General features: G+C 60.6%; 5 protein-coding genes across 6 annotated transcripts; 1 reads left to right on the top strand and 4 right to left on the bottom strand.

Annotated features, from left to right (window-relative positions):
- Positions 1–29: 29 nt before the first annotated feature.
- SDRG_02110 (hypothetical protein) lies at positions 30–1,208 on the top strand (the record flags this gene model as incomplete). The annotated part of the gene is made up of 2 exons (XM_008607677.1): positions 30–591; positions 642–1,208. The coding sequence occupies 2 exons, from the start codon at positions 30–32 to the stop codon at positions 1,169–1,171; spliced, it is 1,092 nt and encodes a 363-aa protein (XP_008605899.1). The 3' UTR covers positions 1,172–1,208.
- A 230-nt stretch (positions 1,209–1,438) lies between these two features.
- Positions 1,439–2,573, bottom strand: SDRG_02109 (hypothetical protein). Its single transcript, XM_008607676.1, has one exon. It carries the CDS (start codon positions 2,392–2,394, stop codon positions 1,645–1,647), a length of 750 nt encoding a protein of 249 aa, XP_008605898.1. The 5' UTR covers positions 2,395–2,573; the 3' UTR covers positions 1,439–1,644.
- Positions 2,574–2,647: 74 nt separating this feature from the next.
- SDRG_02108 lies at positions 2,648–6,934 on the bottom strand (the record flags this gene model as incomplete). 2 transcript variants are annotated; one of them, XM_008607674.1, is made up of 13 exons in its annotated part: positions 2,683–2,934; positions 2,985–3,156; positions 3,202–3,716; positions 3,765–3,903; positions 3,950–4,110; positions 4,156–4,413; positions 4,454–5,390; positions 5,885–6,229; positions 6,274–6,392; positions 6,443–6,526; positions 6,573–6,680; positions 6,733–6,804; positions 6,856–6,934. In XM_008607674.1, 13 exons carry the CDS (start codon positions 6,922–6,924, stop codon positions 2,683–2,685), a joined length of 3,231 nt encoding a protein of 1,076 aa, XP_008605896.1. The 2 variants fall into 2 exon arrangements, with proteins under 2 accessions (XP_008605897.1, XP_008605896.1); XM_008607675.1 differs by lacking the exons at positions 5,885–6,229; positions 6,274–6,392; positions 6,443–6,526; ... (1 more) ...; positions 6,733–6,804; positions 6,856–6,934 and adding an exon at positions 5,444–5,804 and having other exon boundaries at positions 2,648–2,934; positions 2,985–3,716.
- A 272-nt stretch (positions 6,935–7,206) lies between these two features.
- Positions 7,207–8,281, bottom strand: SDRG_02107 (hypothetical protein; the record flags this gene model as incomplete). Its single annotated transcript, XM_008607673.1, has 5 exons — positions 7,207–7,551; positions 7,599–7,719; positions 7,765–7,964; positions 8,008–8,200; positions 8,249–8,281. 5 exons carry the CDS (start codon positions 8,279–8,281, stop codon positions 7,298–7,300), a joined length of 801 nt encoding a protein of 266 aa, XP_008605895.1. The 3' UTR covers positions 7,207–7,297.
- A 287-nt stretch (positions 8,282–8,568) lies between these two features.
- Positions 8,569–14,702, bottom strand: SDRG_02106 (hypothetical protein; the record flags this gene model as incomplete). The annotated part of the gene is made up of 15 exons (XM_008607672.1): positions 8,569–8,748; positions 8,788–8,859; positions 8,904–8,991; positions 9,039–9,286; positions 9,328–9,717; positions 9,760–10,129; positions 10,181–11,035; positions 11,079–11,227; positions 11,274–11,321; positions 11,369–12,169; positions 12,213–13,253; positions 13,296–13,445; positions 13,489–13,782; positions 13,827–14,214; positions 14,254–14,702. The coding sequence occupies 15 exons, from the start codon at positions 14,700–14,702 to the stop codon at positions 8,569–8,571; spliced, it is 5,523 nt and encodes a 1,840-aa protein (XP_008605894.1).
- Between the last annotated feature and the right edge of the window lie 254 nt (positions 14,703–14,956).

Raw genomic sequence — 14,956 nt, 5'->3', positions numbered from 1 at the left:
TTGGCATTTTGGATTTTTGGATTGGCAGCATGGCGACGCAAGTGCTTGTGGGGACGTACACGCGCAAGGAAGACCATGTCGACGGCAAGGGCAAGGGCGTCTACGCCATCTCGGTCGAGCACGCGACGGGCAAGATGAGCCTCCTCGGCGTCACGGACGTGGGCGTCAACCCGTCGTTCGTCGCCGCGGCCAATGGCGTCGCCTTCGTCGTCAACGAGTGTGCGGACGACGTGAACGGCCAAGCGACGGGCTTTCTCCGTGCGTACGTGATCGGCGCCGACGGTCAACTTACCTTGAAGAATATGGAGCCGTCGCATGGCACGTATCCCTGCCACGCCTCCGTGGACCCGTACGGGCGCTACGTGGCCGTGTCCAACTACGGCGGCGGGAACGTCGCGCTGTACCCGATCCAGCCCGATGGCTCGATCGCACCTGCGTCGAGCATCCAGCAGTTTACAGGCGCGAGCCTCGTGAACGCCGCCCGCCAGGAAGCCCCGCACTGCCACAGTACGACGTGGGCAGGCGCTAATTTGTTCGCGCTCGACCTCGGAAACGACAAGGTCATGCAGTTTGCGCTCCAGGCGGTGACAGGTAAGAGACCATGCGATCTCTCAGCCTCTCACTAAAACGCTGCGAATCAGGTGCGCTCGAGCCCCATAGCGCCCGTGCGTTTGTGCCGCAGCCGCCGGGCGCCGGTCCCCGGCACATGTCGATGCACCCGACGCTTCCTGTCGCGTACGTCGTCCACGAGCTGAGCAACAGCCTCGGCGTCTTTGCGCTCGAAAGCGATGGGTCGCTTGCAGCGACGCCGCTGCAGACGGTCTCGACGCGTCTGCCCGAGCGCGCCCAGACAGACGCCTTTAGCCTCAACGCCGAGGTGCAGGTCGCGCCGTCGGGCCGCGCCGTCGTCGTCTCGAACCGCGGTGACGACACGCTCGTCACGTTCCCGATTACTGCCGACGGTCGCGTCGATGCCCCGACGTTTGTGTCGAGCGGCGGCCTCTTCCCCCGCCACTTTGCCTTTGTCAGCAACGACCTCGTCTTGTCGGCCAACCAAAACTCCGACTCGATCTTGACGTACCGCTTGGCACCGAACGGGTCGCTCGAGCCGACGGGCGAGTCGATTGCGATCCCGACGCCCGTCTGTCTCTGCCCGATCGCTGATGCGTAAATTGTGAAACGACATATAAGCGGCTCTTCTTAGTGTCTGAGGCTCTTCTTTCTTAGAGTCTGCGGCTCTTCTTCTTAGAGTCTGCGGCTCTTCTTCTTAGAGTCTGCGGCTCTTCTTCTTAGAGTCTTAGAGTCGACGCCGCCACCTCGTTTAGGAGATCGAACGAGAACCAGTTTTGTTCTTGCAGCCATCGTGGATACCAAACGCTTCTGAGAACGAGCGAGCTAAATTTCGTGGCAACTTCAACTTGGCAAGGCAACGCTCAAGTCAGGAGACGCCCTTAAGGGTCGGTCGTCGGATTGAGTTAATATGGACGCGTAGCCATCATGGACTAGCGATAGTAGATAGATATGCATCGAATGGACATGCGTGGAGAGGCAGCGTCGGGCCTTGTGCGACAAAGGCAGTGGCGTGGGACATCATCATACGTGGCAGCAGGAGAGGGCAAGGAGCGTATTTGAAGCCATATTCGGCTATTGGACGCCGCAGGCCGGCACCTTGGCGAGCGCGTCGGCGGCCGACGTCAAGAGCGGGTGCAACACAAACTGCGGGTCCGAGGGCGGGCACTTGTTCTGGTCTTGCGGGCGGTGGGCGAGGAGGTACTCGACGACGTCGCGGTGGCCGTGCTTCTCGGCCAAAATGTACCCCGCGAGGCTGCAGCCCTCATCACGGTGCTCGTCCAAGTAGGTGACCATGGCGAGGTCGCCGTTGGACGCGGCGTCGTCCATTGCCTTCTTTGAGCACTTGGCCAGGTCGTGTTCATGGAGGAAGCGCACAACGGTCAGCTGGCCGCGCGCCGCCGCCGTGTTGATGCCGTAGAGGTAACTCGACTCGTTGCGAGGCGGGCGCGCATACCCAGTGGGAATTTGGCGCTCGAGCTCGTGGAGCATCGCGACGTCGCCCTTCTCGACAAGCTTGAGGGCGACATGGCCGCGGAACATCTCCTTGGTGGCAAGGATGAGTTTCTTCTGCGGCACAAGCGAACGCTGCATGCGCCGGCGGTACGTGAGGAAGACGCTCGAGAGCTCGGGCGTGAGACCGTCTTGGTAGGCGCACACGAGCTGAAGGAGCGGGGTGTTGGTGAGGACCGCGAGCGAGCTCGTTGTGTGCGTGTTGGCAAAGCTGGTCATGCTTGGCAAGACAAAGGAAATCGGAAAATGAGCAGCACCCGCCGCGCAATTGCTCGTCGCCCGGCTACTCCAGCCGACGCCGATCTGTGACATGGTCGTGCCAATGAGCGCGGCGGCTTATCGCTCGTCGGAGGCCGCCACGTACGTAACGCCTCGGAACTGCAACCTCGACGCACAATTAGTGCTAACTTTCGCAGCCGTGGACACCCGCGCCAGCTGTGTCTTGATGCGTCATGCGGTAGACGGCAGAACGTACCCACGTTTGCGCAGTGGGGTACGTATCAAGGAGAAAACAGGCGGTTTGGCACGTTCCCACGACCGTGGACCGTGCATCAAGGTTCTGGAAGGCACCAGAAACATCGTTTCACATTCTTGTGGTGCTTAAATATCGAGCACGACACCGACGCGCAGCGCCTGTAGTCGCGCTTTGGTACCTGGCGTCACGCGGTTGCCGACGAGCCGAAGCCGAAGCAGGGCGAAGAGCCGCGCCTGCTTCTCGACGAGCACCATGCCCTCTTCCGTGACGTGGCAGTAGCCAATGTTGAGGTCGCGCAACGTACGATTCACGCAGAGCGCTCGCAAGCACGCCTTGAAGCCATCGGGCCCAATGTTGTTGTGCTCTACATTGAGTTCCTACCACCACCAATGGTGGGATGTGGGGCCTTTGGCGATGCAAAAGCTACCTCCATGCAAGAGTTGCGGGCGAGCTGCGCAAAGAAGGTTACCGCGAGCTCGCCCGCCAGCTCTGCGTACGAGAGATCGAGCTTTTGCAGGCGCAGATTGGCGACACCGCCAATGAGCACTTCGCAGCCTTCGACTGTCAACCGGTTCTCGGCCAAGTTGAGCTCCTTGAGCCTACGCGAGTCGGTTGAGCTTCCACAAAAGCGTTATCATGACGACGTGGTGTTTTCACGCAGTGCCATCGCGAGCGCCGTCGCGCCGTCCGTTGTGAGGGTTGTCGTCGGGTGCAGCACGAGGTCACTTCGCATATTGAGCGCCGTGAGCGCCTTGTTGCTGCGAAGCATGGTCGCAAATGCGACGGCGCCGTCGACTTCCATGTGCTGCTGCTCAATGTCGAGGACGCGGAGGTTCTTGTTGCGCGTGAGCGCGGTGGCGAGGCTCGTCGCGCCGCGCGGTGCCACGTCATTCCAGCGCAAGTAGAGCTCTTCCAAGCACGCATTGGTCGCGATGCCGGTGCCAATGGCCACGACACCGATCGTGCTGATGCCGTTGCCGCGGAGATCGAGGCGTCGCAGCGCCCGGTTGGCAGCCAGCGAGACGCGCAGTGGGAGCACACCGTCGTTGTTGAGTTGGTTCCAGCTCAAATTCAAATGTGTGAGACAATGGTTGTGCTCGAGGCACTCGGTGATCGCGCGGCCACCAATGGGTCCGAGCGCGTTGTTCTCCAGCGACACCTAGAGGGAATTGAGTTTGCACTTTGAGTTTGCACTTGGGAGAGCTACGTGTTGAAGCACGGTATGGTTTCGAAGCGCGTCGGCCAGTACGAGACCAGCATAGGACGTCAAGCTGCAGCAGTTGAGCTGCAGCACTTGCAGGTGCGAGTGATGCCGAATGCGCACCGCAAGAAAGGACGCTTCGTAACTAGCCGCAGAAATCGTATTACGAGCGAGAAGAAGACGCGCGATACTCGGCGAGGTGCGTATGGCAGTAGTCGATATGGTCTTCCAGCGCCGGAATCTGGAGCTCGTTGAAGATCAAAGTGCGTCGGTTTACGCCCAAGAGCATTGTGACAACCCAAAAATCCAATGGATCGGCGAGCATCTCTTTTGTAATGGTGAGCTCCTCCACCTACAACGACAGTGTGTTCAGTGACCGTCGCCAAGGCATTGGCACCTCGTCGCTGTTGCCGCGTAGCTGCTGAACGTCATGGATCAAGTCGGCAACCTTGACCGTCCCCACGGTCGTGTTGGTCGTGAGACTCTGCCCCAGGGCCTCGCCAATGTAGGCGCCAACGCCGTTGTCCGACAAGTCGACCGTGCGGAGTGTCGGGCATGCCTTCATGGCGACCATGATCGCAGCCACCGACTCGGCGCCCAAGTGGTTGGACGCCAGATCGAGCTCGAGCAGTGCAAGATTTTGGGACAGCAAGCCCTACGTGCCATGTTGGCGGAAGCGGGACAATGCACCCTACCGCAATGACGCGTCCGTCGAGTTCGTTGAGCGCTGCCGCTGGCAAGTGGATCCAGCGGGAGCTCTTGATGGTCTGAATCGGCAGCAGCACGCCCGTAAGATTGCAGTGTGCCAAGCCCGACGTGGCGCGCCGTAGCCCTTCGATGACTTCGGGGGCGTGCGTGATATTCAAATGGTCTTGCGCGAGCCGGCCGTTCTCATCGGTCGCTGCACGGGGCACCGGGCTGTCGAGCTGCTGAAGCTGGAGCTCGTGGAGCGTGTAGTTTCGCCACAGACCCGAGAGCACGATGGGTTCAACGACGTGCGTGGCCGCGACGTTGAGACTCGTGAGCGTCTCGTTGACGCTGAGACAGTCAGCGAGCAGCTGCGAACTCGCGGCTAATAGCGGGTTGTAGCTCAAGTCGAGCGAGAGGAGGCTGCCATCGATGTTTTCTTGCAGGGCAAACGCGAGGCACTGGAAACTCCGCGCCGAGATGCCATTGCGCGTGAGTACGAGCCGCGTCAGCGACGTGTTGGTGCGCAGCGCTACGCAGAGCGCAGGCATGTCGTCGTCGCAAAGGCTGTTGTCCGATACATCGAGTGACGTGATCGAGTGGCTCGTTGTCAGGACGCGGAACAAGGCGAGCGCTGTCGCACTGTCGAGGCCACACTTTGGCATGACGATCGATGTGATCGTCGAGCAGTACGCCGCGCCAAGGGCGAGCACCAGCGGACGCTGCTGGCGGGAGAGACCGTCGCGGCTCGAAAACGTGAGCTCGTCCACGATTGGCGTATTGGTGCGCAGCGCATGCACGCGCTTTGTACCTGCGTAGCCTAGAGCAAAGCGCTCCTTCCACAGCAGTGGCGCCATCGGAGGGAGCGTGTACGTTGCCTCGTTCGCCACGAGCTGCTCGATCGGTGCCGGCGCCGTCGAGACAACGACGCGGTGTGTAGACCGACTACGAGATAGAAGAACATGCCAGAGCTGCAATAAGAGGACACAGAGGCGCACCCAAAGGAGATTGGGAAGCGTGACGCGCCCTCGCGTGTCGCTTTAGTCGCGAAAGAGAGCGCTCGTCGTTTGGGCGATGATGCAAAATGCACCCTCTTTGGAGGTTTTCGCCGCGGCAGCACCGGTGAGATGCTACTGCTGACTGCTGCGACGACTAGAGGCGCGATCGCGGTTGTCGTTGGTGCTTCGACGGTCTCTGGCCCGACCACGGTGCTCGGGTTGTCGTTGGAGCCATCGGAGGGTGCTGCAGTGACGACGACGGCATCGTGAGGCGACGGTATTTCTCCAGTGGTTGTTGGCTGGTGGGTTGTCGCCGGTGGCGGCTCCGCGGTCGTGCTCTCACCGGTCTCGAGCGCCATCGACATGGAAGTACGAAACCGTAGCAATAGAAAGGTCGTCGTGATTTTCCCGTTTTTTAGGCCAAAACTACGGTATATCTACAAGAAGAGCGAGACGGACGGGTCCCGACCAAACAAATGGCTCCACGACGGCGGCAGCTGGAGCTTGAACGAGGTTGGCGGCAGCTGCAGGTACTGCGCGACGCAGCTCGAGAGGTACACGGCGTCCGGCACGTTGTTGCCCTCGGCACAGAACAGCACAAACGACAGAAACGTCAGCTTTTGCGAGGCGGCTTCGCGGTCCATGGCCGGCGCGAGGCCCGCGCCGCGCGTTGCGTCCCACACCGTCGCGTCGCCGTCGACCAGCGGCAGGCGCGGGATCATGGCCAAGAACGCATCGTTGAAGAGAGGACCGTTGGTGCTGGCGCCCGCCCACTTGATGCGGTGCCTACGACGTCGTTAGTAGGAAGAAGGAACGCAAGGCGGACGAACACGTGCATGTCGCGGTCGTGGCAGAGCATGTTGTCGGCGCCAGCAAGCAAAAGAACAGACGCTGCCTGCACGTGCTTGGACCACGCAACAAACTCGCGGACAAACGCAGCGCTTTGGCCCTACAGTTGTTCCGGCTGTTAGCGCAGCCTTGGCGGGATCGAGGGCGTACGGGAAGCACCGACGTGCGCTGCTGCACAAAGGCAACTTTTTGTACTGCCGACGAGCCGGGCAATGGGTACGACAACAGGTAGACCTAGCGTATCGTTGAGACTGGCAAGCACGAAAGGATGCGAAATGACCTCCATGTTGAGGCAGAGGTCTCCGGCCGCCTGGGTAGCAAACGCCGCCGCGCCGGCCATCGGCGCCACGCGCTTCGAGAACAAGTAGCCGACGCGCGTCATGTTCATCTAGAGACCACAGAACGCATGAGCATCCAGCGAATTTGGTGCCGAGCGCGACCTCTTGCCCAAGCGCCGAGTTGACAAGGACGTCGACGACCAGTTGGCCCATGTTGGCAAACGAAATGGCAGGCTACGCGCAGAGGAGACAATGAGGCAGAGGCGCTGCCACCAGCGCAGGTACCGCGACGACGATGGCGTCCTTGAAGAGCGCGGTGGCATCCACCTCGGGCGAGGCTGCGAAGAACTCCATGCTGCGCTTGTGATTTGTGGCCTGTCTCTAAAACTACATACGAACCCGATATGCCGTTTCAGAGGTTTACCACCAGCTGGCACCGTATTCGGATTTGGCGCCAAAAATCCGGCCACCGGGATAGTCGACGGACAGGTAGGTCCAAGTCCATACTACCACCTACGCCCCACTACAAGCAACCCTCACGATACATCCGCTTACACCCTTACACCCTGACACCCCGCGCGTGTTCGTTCTGCATTGGGGGTCCTCCCACAAACCCTTCCCAATTCGGCCACATCAGGCACAGCGACAAGAGCTCGTTTGGTTACGCTGTCACACAGCTGGGAAACGAGGTAGGCACAGTCAACTACACAAGGGGTCCATGAGCACGTCAGTTTTCGTGGGCCATCAACGGCACAGTCTCCGTCCCGTCCATCGCCAGTTCGATCGGGCCGCGGGGTGGCGTCGGGAGCTTCGAGACGATCACCGTCATCGCAACGCTGGCAAACGTCAGCGCCACCAAGAGCCCAATCGCATTGCCGAGCATGCAGTCCGGCGCCATGTAGCCGCGGACGTCGCGTCCGTCGAGCTTGCCGGAAACGTTGCACGAGCCGTTGAACCCGAGCTTCTCCATGATGCCCGTCACTAAAGACTCCGGCGTCAGTACACTCCAGACACACAGACGAGTCGACCGATCGTGGCAGCCACAAGCCCGAGGACCGCGAGGCCAAAGCCAACGTGGTACGGCACCAGCGCAAGCCGCCAGCGCGCCGCGAGACCCGGGTACAAGAACGCCACAAAGCCCACGACAATCTATCCACACACGTCAGCGGACGCACGCTACACTATGGTGGCAACCTGTGAAAGAAAGGCGACGACGGTCAGCAGCCCGAGCCAGCTGTGGAGGCTGTACAGGTTCGGAATGTTCTGGGCAAAATGATACGAAAAGACTGCAATCGCGCCGAGGACCGCCGAGAGCAGCGCGAGCCCGTGCAACGTCGCGTGCACAGTCTTGTTGGTGTCGTGGTCAAAGGGCGCCGTCACAAACACGAGCGCCGCTATAATGACTCCAATCGCAGGCGGCAAAGAAGATGCACGTACCTTCGTACGAGCAAAAGAGCAGCCCAAACGTCATGAGCACCGGGTGCCAGTTGAAGAGGTGCGCGTCCGAATAGCGCACGGAGAAGCCCGCAATGTCCACGGCCGTCACTTGACTGAGGACGCTCGTCTTGTACATCGTCAGCGTCACCCCCATCCAGATGCACATCATGAGCAAGATGACAAGCGGCACGGCCTAGTGCGTCCATTCAACACGGCGCCAACGCAATAATGGCGTGCGTACATGGAGCACAGCGAGAGCGATACGGCGGAGCATTGCTTATTCCGAAATGCCACCGTGCAGCGCTGCGAAAGAAGCCGTTGACCAAGCCATCAAGCGCCCGTTGACGAAGCGTGCCGACGTCACCACGTCGTTTTCCCGAAAAGTGTCGGATTTTTACGCTCGACAAGAAGAGCGATGCAGCGTTCAACAAGCAAGCGCCTCTGCCAACACACCAGCGCGTCAACGGGACGTGCCGCTGAACTAGAGCGCAAGACGAGAACACAAAAGTGTGATCCGGGCTAGGGTTACAACGCGGTGCATAATGATGGGACGTGACGAGGCTAGATGCTGTGGCCTTCGGCGGGCGACGGGATCTTGAAGAGGCTTGTGAGCATGCTCTTTTCGCTGTAGTCGGTCGCGTAGCGCTCGACAATCTCGTCAATGAGCTTGCGGCGCGTCGGGTACGGCGGAAGGTACCACGCCGACTGCTGCCGGCACGCGCGGTTGGCGTTCATGACCGTCTACACTGCTTCAAGTACGTATCTCCACCTCAATCGTACCTGGCGAAGGAGCTCGGGGAGGTCCCGGCGCGTGACCACCATCCCGTCCATGAGCGGTCCAAAGAGCGGCACCTACGCTCATGTCACATTCCCAAGCTGTACGAGACAATATGTACGTCGGGCTTTGTGAGCACGTTGATGAGGAAGAGGCCCTCAGACGTCTGTCGCAGCGGAAACACGACGATCTGCACAAAGTTGAAGTTGCTACACGATGACATGAGCAACAACAACAACATACGAGCGGCTCCTACCTCGTGATCGTGCTCTGGGTGTACGCCTGCGGGTTGTCGCTCCAGACAATGTGCACGTGGTCGTTGCCAACGTGGCGCTTCTTGTCGATTTGCTGCGGGTCGTTGGCCTTGGTCGGCATCTTGGTCACGACGTGGAACACGACTTCGGTCGTCGAGTTGGCATAGTAGATCGTCGACGGGCCATTCGAGAGCGACTTGGGGTTGTGGTCCAAGCCGCCCGTGAAGCCCTTGTGCGTCGCGAGCGTGATCTACGAACGCTCAGGCTACAGAAGAGCTCCACGCAACGTACGGGCCAGCCCAGCTCGAGCAAAAACTCTTCGTACTCGGCGCTGCCGTGCGTGTTGCCAAGGATTTCGTGCTGCTGCGATTGGTGCTTCCCGACGTAGACGATGCCAATCTTGATGGTCTCGCGCGACGGTGTCTTGTCCAAGTGCTTGAGCGACCGCTCCAGCTTGACGCCGTTTTCGAGGATGAGCACGTGGTTCTGGCCCACGGTGCTCTCGTTCGGAAGGATCCCGAGCTGTGCGAGCCAGAGCCGGCACACATCGAGCGGTGAAATCCGCATCTTGGACGCGGTCGGGAGCGCGATCGTCGACGACGGCAGCGCCGGCTGCAGCAGTGTGTTGGACTTCTTCACCTCGAGCGTCTCAGCGCAGATGCGCACGTTGAGCTCCATGACCTATCGCGACATTCGCACGCGATTTTGATGCACAAGAGGTACCGAGAAGGCGTCGTAGAGCGCGAGCTGCGGCGGCACCACGAATGCATTCCAGTTGCCGTCGGCCGGCGGATGCAAGCTCTTGGCGTGCGCGTCGTTGAGCATGGACACGAACCGATCGAGGCGCCCTTCGCCAAGGAAGCACGTGTCTTCGACGTAGTCCATGGCGTCCTGGAAAAGGGTCAGCGGCAGCGGCGTGGCGTCGGTCGTCGCCTGCGCCGCCTGGAGCGCGTGCTGGAGCTTGGACGCAATTTGGAACGGAAACGCCGTGAACGAGACGCTCTCGGGCGAGAAGAACTCCCAGTACAAGAGCGTCGCTTGCGAGACGCGGTCGTTGCCCTCAAAGGACCGCTCGTACTTTTTCACGCCGTCGCTAGTCACGCACAAATGAAGTTGCCACATCTCGACGATCCATATGTCGTACCAGAATTCAATGAGCTCCTTGCCCTTCTCTTCCTTTTGCAAAAACGTCTTGAGGTACGCGTAGCACTCTTCGTCGTGGAGCAGCCGCTGCACAAAGCTAAAGCCCGGCACGTCGGTCGCGTCGCGCTGGAGCGGACCGCCGTCCGTCGTGTACATGTCATCCCACTCCATGTCGAGGTACTTTTGCATCGTAAAGCGACCGCCGAGGAGCGTCTTGTCGATGAGGTCGCCGCCGCAATCGCGAAAGTGCATCGGGATGCTGTCGACGAGCAAGTCGAGAAGGCTCCGCTCGTGGTCGAGGCCGCCGACGCTGGTTTTGGCCGCCTCTGGGAGGCAAAAGAGGTTGCAGATCGACGTTGCGTCCGACACTTGGGTCGGGAGCGTCGACTTGGCTTGGAGCTCGTCCGGGTCGCACTTGCAGACGTACGTGTCGTGCAAACCATTGCTGCTGCCGTGGGTTTCGTCGTGGAAGACGTACTGCGGCATGGACGGCAGCGTGTTGCCCTTCGGCACCGTCTTGCGCAAGACCGGGAACGGCGCCATTTGCGTCACCTTTTCCGCGCTTGGCTGCGGAGGTTTTTCGAGGAGACGCCCGCCGCAGAGCGGACACACGTCCGAGCTCGGCTGCGTCGCCAGCACCAGTGCGTGGTCCATGACGACCTCGAGGCGCTCGCGGTCCGGCGACGCCCGCGGCGGCAAATGCTTGGTCCACGGCTCGTCCATCGCTCTCTCGACGTCAGTATCGCCTGTTGGCAGCGACGGCATTGGCAAAGACGACGCCAACGGCATCGTAGCGTCCCATGTGTACGTGCCCGTCATGTCGCGCGCCACGATCCGCGCGGTCGCCGCGTCAACGCTACCGAATATGAGCGCTTGGCTGCGACGATGACGCTCTGTACCTTCCGACGACGGTCAACACGATAGAGTTCATGTAGATGAAGCTCAGCGCGTTGGGCGGCAACGTCTCGGGCTCGTCCGGGAACTCGGTGCACGACGAGACGAGCTGGTCGACACCGGCCGGCGAAGGAAACCCATGCAAATGGTGCATCTACCGACAACCTCAGATCTCCAAATGCACGCATATTCCGTCGTACAAGGTGCATAAGGAAGCCTTCGGCTGCCATCGCAATGTCCGAGAAGCACTACGTACGCCATCACCACAATCGGACGCGACACGTTGTCGACGTACCTGGAGCGATGGCTTGTGGCGGTCGCCGTCCAGCGACGCGCGCATCGCGAGGCCCAGGAAGAGCAATGGCATGTCCATCTTGTGCTCGACCGTGCGCTGCTGCTCCACTTGGAGCTGCCACGCGCCGTCGGGAATGCTACCGATGAGCGCGGCCTCGAGCGCATCAAAGAGAAGCTTGAGCACGGCCGGGTCGTGGAGGATCGTATCGCACTCGATCACCCAGTCGCTCAGCGTCTCGAAGACCGCCGTGGTTTTGGCAACGATCGTTTTGAGCACGGGGTTTTCAGCGGCCTTGAGCGACGTGCTGTCGGCCGTCGGCTTTTCCAGGCCGCGAACCGAGCCCGACCACGAATTGCTGCGCTTGCGTCCGCCCTGCGCATGCACGCTGCTCTCGGACGTCGAGTGCGTCAGACTCGCCATTGGCGACGTTGGCTCGACTGGCGCCGTCTCGAGGATCTCGCGCACAACGTTCGAAGCATCTTCAACTTGCTGCTGCACGAGGAGTGAAAGCGCCATGACGATGTGCTGCACTAACGCCGGCTCGTACGCGAGGAGCGACGCGTGGAACCGGTGGAGTGCGTGGACCACGGACAAGGCCGTGAGCGCCAAGCCCGCATCCGAGGACGCGCACGTGTCACAGAGCAACACCACGTACTGCTTGACGAGCGGCGACGGCGCCGTGTTGAGCTGGACAACGATGAGCACGTAGAGCCCCCAGAGCGCGCGTTGCTGGACGTCGGTCACGTCCGGAAACGTAAACTCAAGGATGCGGGTAAAGCAGCGGCCGGCCACATCGTGCAACTAGAGGCGACACGTTAGCATTCAACTTGGCAGCATCGCGTACCTCGGCGTCCATGGCCGGAATGTGCACGTCTTCGGGCAGCGTCTCGAGGTGCGACGCGATGCTGAGGTCCGGTAGCTCGGGGAGCTGCGCGGGCAGCGGTAAGAGGGCAAAGAGGATCTCCATCGACGAGAGCATGTTGCGCTTCATTTCGTTGCCAAACCGCGGCATGCGACGGGTGCCATTCGACTTGTCGCCGCCGGCGAGGAGGTTGCGGTGCAGCGCGCCAACACTGCCAATCATCGTGTCGATCGTGCGGAGGAAGGCCGGCACGAGCACAATGACACCGGGAATCGAGCGCGTGAAGAGCTCGGCGCCGTGGTGCAAGACCGTCGAGACCACGTTCGTGCGGCTGTCGTCTTGGAGTGCACTCAAGAGAATCTGAGCCAAGGTCGCAGCATGAGCCGGAATCAGCGAGGCCGCCGCGCGCTGCGTCAAGATCGTACACGCCGTCTCGAGCGCGACGCAGCGCGTTTTTTCCATCTCGGACGACGTGAGGTCACAGGCCGGAAGGAACCACTCGCCGAAGAGCGCAACGATCGTGCTGGGCGACGCAAGGTGGGGCTTGTCGCTCCAAAACTTGACGACTTCAAGCACCGCGTCTTGGACGGCTTGGCTCAATTGCGGTCGAAGCGACGCGATCGTACTCGGCGAAAGCACATGCAAGAGTCGGTCGACGACAACCACCGATCTATCGGCATCGACGGCCACGTCGTGGATCAGAAACGAAGAGAATTCGCGGCCCATTTCTTCCTTGTCGACGGCGGCCGCCAAATACAGCTGCAGCACGTGGCTTAGCGTCAAGAGCTCAAGCTTCCAGCGCCGAATGAGCTCGAGCCCAAACGCGACCGACGTGGTCGGGTTCATGAGCCATTTTTTGACCATGGTCGCGAGCTCGGCCCACACCTCGACGGACGCGCCGTTGGGCTGCGCGAGGCCGTGGATCCACGTGTGGAACACGGTCGAGACCATAGGCGTCAAGACCACTTGGCCGGGCGGGTTGTCGCGGAGGCAGTAGGACGCATCGGTCGTCGCCAGCACCGCCTACACCCATACTTTGGACACAATTGGTCTCGTGAAGCCTACCTTGCGGAGGACGGCGAACGAATGCACGTGCAAGCGCTGTTGCGAGAGGAGCTCCATGAGCTCAATGCCAATGAGAAAGATGTTGCTGTCGTCGAATTGCGCGCCAGGATGGAACACCTGCGACACGTGGCCGATCATCGACCGGTGCAGCTACCCAAAACGCGTTGGCAAACGCAAATTATCAAGTTGATACCTCGTGGAGATTTGCCTTCATCACGGGCGGCATGTACTGCGTACCCTTGCAGAGCTGCGCGTAAAACTTGATGCCGTCGACAATGAGCTCCGGGTCGCGGTACGCAAAGCGCTGGCGCAGCGTCTCCATGACCACGTCGACATAGTCTTTTCGAGACCAGAGCGCGTCCATAAACTTCTGCTTGGACCGGAGCTTGTAGAGCCAGCGGGCCATGACGCGCTGGAAGCTGCCGGGGCAGTGGTGGAAGAAGCCGAGCTTGTCGGTCTTCTCCTTGAAGCCGACTTCGATGCACACCTAGCCATCGTTGTGCAGTCATGGTCAAAGCGTACGAGCCATACCTTGGGATACAGCAGCGGCATGAACGAACCCATGAGCACGTTGCACCAGAACATAAAGCGCTGCACGTCGACGTCCTTGATGTTGTCGCTGCGTTCGAGGCTCAAGTCCATGACGTACTTGAGCATATCGACGGGCTCCTCGGCCTGCGTCGGCCCCGGGCGCTCCCAGCCGACGACGGCGCCTTCCGTGTAGTGGCGCGGCGGCAGGTACACATTGGCGTTCCCGCTCGCATACGGCGAAAAGTCGATCGACTCGGCGAGCAAGTCGAGGTGGGAAAAGCCAAAGCCAAGCTGAACGTTCTCGGTCGACGTCGAGTCGAGGAGCGTCGCTGTGTTGCGCATGTCAAAGTCGGCGTCCATGAGGATGTCGGCGTAGAGCGCGAGGCAGCTAGAGGCTAATGAGCATATACGAGTCGGACGTGTCTACCGGAAGGCGTATTTCTTGATGAACGGCATGTTGTCGGCGAGGAGGAGCTTCTGGAAGATGGTGAGGAACCGGTTGTGCTGCCAGCCGGACGCGAGGAGGCTCTTGTTGCTCTTGATGAGGATCTCGAGGCCCTCAAAGACGTCGGTCCAGTCCTCGGTCTGGAACTTGCGGTTGCGCAGCTTGTTGATAACGCTCGCCTTGTCCATGACGACGTACATCGTCTCGAGCTCCGTGAGGTACGCATGGAGGACGCTGAAGAAGGTGCTGCCGTTCACGACGTCGCGCCAGAAGAGGTCCTGCTGGTCCGGCCCCGACGTCTTGAGGAACTCGAGCGCGGTCGCGAGCCGCTTCCGGGGCGGCTTGTCCTCGGAGAAGAACCGCGCGAGCTTCTTCGACTCGAGGGCGACGCCCGGCGATGGCGACGAGATCTGGTGGCCCGCTCCTTGCATGCAGTCAGTGATGCCAATATGGCCGGCGACGTTCGAACTTCGAGTCGCGCTTCGAGGCCATTTGCTTTTTTATTATACAGTACAAATATCCAATACAAATCGTTCGCACCCAAAGAAATGCCATCGAACTTCGATTGCGCGTGTAATCGAACAACATCCTGCTCATAAGAGGACCAGCGCACGCAAGATCGCGTGGGCAGCATGGCCCTCGCCTGCCTGCCGGGCACACGAGGCCAAGCTCATGGCCGCAAGGA

This window comes from Saprolegnia diclina, assembly GCF_000281045.1.
Source record: "Saprolegnia diclina VS20 unplaced genomic scaffold supercont1.4, whole genome shotgun sequence".
NCBI lineage: Eukaryota > Oomycota > Saprolegniomycetes > Saprolegniales > Saprolegniaceae > Saprolegnia > Saprolegnia diclina.
This window is presented reverse-complemented; position numbering and strand designations above follow the sequence as displayed.